General features: G+C 39.0%; 1 protein-coding gene across 1 annotated transcript; it reads right to left on the reverse strand.

Annotated features, from left to right (window-relative positions):
• Positions 1–1,089: 1,089 nt before the first annotated feature.
• Positions 1,090–3,474, reverse strand: LOC131166831 (vacuolar protein 8). Its single transcript, XM_058125422.1, has one exon. It carries the CDS (start codon positions 3,265–3,267, stop codon positions 1,501–1,503), a length of 1,767 nt encoding a protein of 588 aa, XP_057981405.1. The 5' UTR covers positions 3,268–3,474; the 3' UTR covers positions 1,090–1,500.
• Between the last annotated feature and the right edge of the window lie 306 nt (positions 3,475–3,780).

Genomic DNA, 3,780 nt, shown 5'->3' on the forward strand with positions numbered 1-3,780 from the left:
TTAGAAAATTAATATAATTATAATTTAAAATTTTTATTTAAAATATATTTAAAAATAATTAATTTTATATTATTTACTAAGTATTATGACATATTATTTATTATAAATCAATTTTCGATTAAACAAGAACTATTTAGTAATTTAAATTAATATTAAATAAAAATATATTTTTAATTTAATTAATAATATTATTTTTATCATAACTACTGTATTCCTAGAAATAGAAGTCATAGGAACTAACATTAGTTTATTCTGCTCAGCTGGGTTGATTCAAGTAGTAAGGGCGACTTGTGATTTTGGTGACCTCAAGGTTACGGGTTCGATTTTTCATTGAGAGTTTACCCCGGTGAATTAACCCGACTTTCATCCCCCGGATTTGTTGTCACACCATAGTGTCAAAAGTAGCGCGATAGTGGCTGGAGTTCTCACATTATAAAAAAAAAACATGAGTTTATTCCAATATATAATAACTATATTTTAAATTTTTGTATTTAATATGACAATGTGAACTCTATGGGTCTCTCATTTTAAATATAATTGAGAATAATTGTATTAAATGCTTTTTAAGCTCTAAATTAATTAATGCCACAAAAAATTAATGGTGGAAAATTAAGGCATTAGAAGACTAAGACTAGACTTGACCTCGGATACCAAACTTCTTCTTGTCTCATTCCGCGAAGGTCCCATTCACCACTTGGCGTGCCAGTGCAGTGCTTCCTACGGCACTTTGTGTGTGCATTCATCATAGCCTCAAAACTTAATCTGTTGATTTTATACTTTAGTCCAACTTATAAATGTGCTTGTCTAACCAAATTTTGTTATGCACCATTTTTTTAATAAGCCATCTAAGTTGTTTGAGGCTCACTTCTTAAGTAGCAAAAAGGTCGAAATATTGAAATTGATACGATGAGAAACCTTGAATCACCTCCTCATTAGTGACTTTATCAAAAGATACTATCATAAGTTGATCAATACATTCAAAATGTGGAAGGATGGAAGACTGAAAACGAAACTTTATTTACATTATGTTTGGTTTACGAAACAGAACAGGTTAGAAATGGAATCGAATAAAAATTTAAAGGTTGAATATGACAAAATCAGATGATAAATTTAATATCATTTTACCTGATTACATTCTTTTCATATGTAACAAACATAAATAAGGGGAAGAGGGAGGCAAAACCCTTAACTTCTAAGCCCTTAATTAAAGAGGTATTGAGCACATAACATGCTTGGTGATCCAATTGATGAAGGTATCTAAATGATCAATCAAAAAAAAAGTAAAAGAATAATAGAAATTTTGCCTAAAAAAATTGCCGTAGGGATCTCTTCTCTTTATTTGCCACATAGAATTTAAGAGAAACCAAGTGACAATAACATTAGAGATCATTAGCACTTGTTACAAATTAGGCATAAAACCTCTCCTAAAGTTTTTTAAAAACAAATAAGGAAGTGAAAATATTTTTACGATTTAGACGAGAAACAAGTTTGAAAACTTGCTTACATGTATAGTAGTAAAGAGTTTGATGAAGGGTACCAGAGTCCACTGAATATACTGAGAAATGTGTTTGTTGATAACTTCCGCACAATTTTCTTTGCCTCTGTAACGTCGGCCTCTGCAAGTTTTTCCAGGTTCTTTAAATACCTAGAATTCAAAATCTTCTTTCTTCCGCCATTGGAGCTGCTCAGCGACGATAACGTAGAGAGCAGGAACTTGGTGTTGCCTGAATTCCTCTCCTCTGGCTGAAGCAGTTGCAGAAGCAGCTCAACATTACGATCTTCCTGCACAAATTTTTTCCGATTTTTCGACACCAAAACCATACCAGACAGGGCCTGTGCCGCCATTTCCTGAACTTCAGAGGACTTGGCGGTGAGCATTCTGACTATCTCCGGCATGAATCCGGTGTCGCCCATTGTTTTCTTGGTCTCCTCCGACACACTGCACAACCGAACCGAAACCTTCAATGCCAGTTCTTGAATTGAATTCTCCCCCTTCCGGAGAAGGAGAAGGAGATGATCCAGAAACCCATAAGCCATCAGAATGTGTATGTTGGCTGTGGAGCGGAAGCACAAGCTCTCGATCGCCCTCAATGCCGTCTCTCTGGTTTTAAATGAAAATTCTGATTTGGGATCCAATATCTTAACCAGGGCACGAATTCCCCCTTCTTTAATGATCAATTGCAGAATGGATTCGTTGCCGGAAGCCATAGCTTGAAGGATGTCTATGGAGTTTATCTGCAGAGCTTCATCTTTGGAGCGGGAAAGCTTGATGAACGTCGAGACACAGCCTTCTTCAACCATGAATTTCTTTATCTCGTCCACACCTGCGAGATTTCTCAGAACATCACAAGCTAAACCCATCAAATCTCCTCCGGCACCGCCATTGGAGCATATTCTTAGAAGAGCTGTGACCCCGCCGTGAGCCGAAACAGACCAAGAGTTGTCTGAATTCTGTGTTAATTTCTGCAGAATCCTTGCGGCTCTTTCTTTACCCATTTGGCTTCCGGATTCCAAAATCCGAACCAGCGGTGCAATAATCCCGGAACTGATTAAAACCCCTTTGCACGAATCGAAACCAACAATCACCGAAAGCGCTTTTACCGCCTGTTCTTGTATCTCTGTTTCAGGCGAATCGAGATAATTGATCAACAGATTAATGCTTTCCTCAATCCCCACCAGAATCTTCGTGTACTTCTCGTCCTCCGCCATCACTTCGTTCAGAGAAACCAGAGCCTGCATTTTCATATAGGAATCCCCAATCTTCATTCTCGTCAGCAAATCCTTCACGAAGAATTTCACGTCTTCGCGAGTGGCTCCGAAACAGGGCCTCGACACAACAATGGCGCTCGACTGAGTGAGGATCCCGGCCGTGTAGATTCCAGAGAGCTTCTTTATGTGATGATCAAATTTGGCGGAGAGAACGTCCAAATCGCTCTGCATGAGGAGCTTGCCACTGTAAGACAAGTCCACGCATCGCCGAGCGAGATCGCGACAATCGTCAATCGTCGTCATTATTGCCGGAATTAGGTCGGAGATTGGCGGGATGTCTCCGGAATCGCAGTTCTCGGCGGCGACAAGGCCGGAGTTGAGCTCCTCCAGCTTGTTTCGAATCAATTGCCATTTCCCTGAAAAAACTTTGATTGAATGAGAAAAAGAGATCAAAGAATATATGAGTTCAATGGTCCGCCGGAGGGTGAACTTCCCGTCGGAAGATCCCGGCGAGCTTTGTCTCTGTTTTCCTTTACTAAACCCCTCGTCAACACCCATGTTTTTTCTTCACGGGTTTTGGAGCTGACCCATTTTCTGAAAAGGAGAATGAGTAATAATTCCGGCAAAATGGTATCGAATCCCGGCGATCAATCGGGGAAATGGGGTGAGATGCAGGTGGATCAGAGAGGTATGGTGTGCCTCTCTGTATATACTTATCCACGGCTGATTGCTAAAGGATGGTACGGGCGTTTGTCACCAAGTAAGTAGAGCGAATGGTATTTGGGGATAGTATCTTATCACAGGCAAAAATTGTACGGGGGGAGGAGAATGGTAGGTTGGTATTTTTGGCAGAATTTCAATTTGTGAGGTCTTCTGGAGTACGACTGCTTAATCTTTAATCTCAATTAGTCAATTCCGTCCTTCCCTGTAAATGGGTAATTAAAAGCTTCCACCTGGATCTAAACAAAACTCCAATAACACATCATCACTCCCTTCTGTTGAGCATATATAATTTCCTAAAATATTTTTACAAAATTAAATACAGGGAAGGTGTTAAAATTTTCTTATCAT

This window comes from Malania oleifera, chromosome 10 (genome assembly GCF_029873635.1).
Source record: "Malania oleifera isolate guangnan ecotype guangnan chromosome 10, ASM2987363v1, whole genome shotgun sequence".
Lineage (NCBI taxonomy): Eukaryota > Viridiplantae > Streptophyta > Magnoliopsida > Santalales > Ximeniaceae > Malania > Malania oleifera.

Coding starts and splice junctions, on each gene's coding strand:
- LOC131166831 (XM_058125422.1), bottom strand. CDS start 3,267: ATGGGTGTTGACGAGGGGTTTAGTAAAGGAAAACAGAGACAAAGCTCG.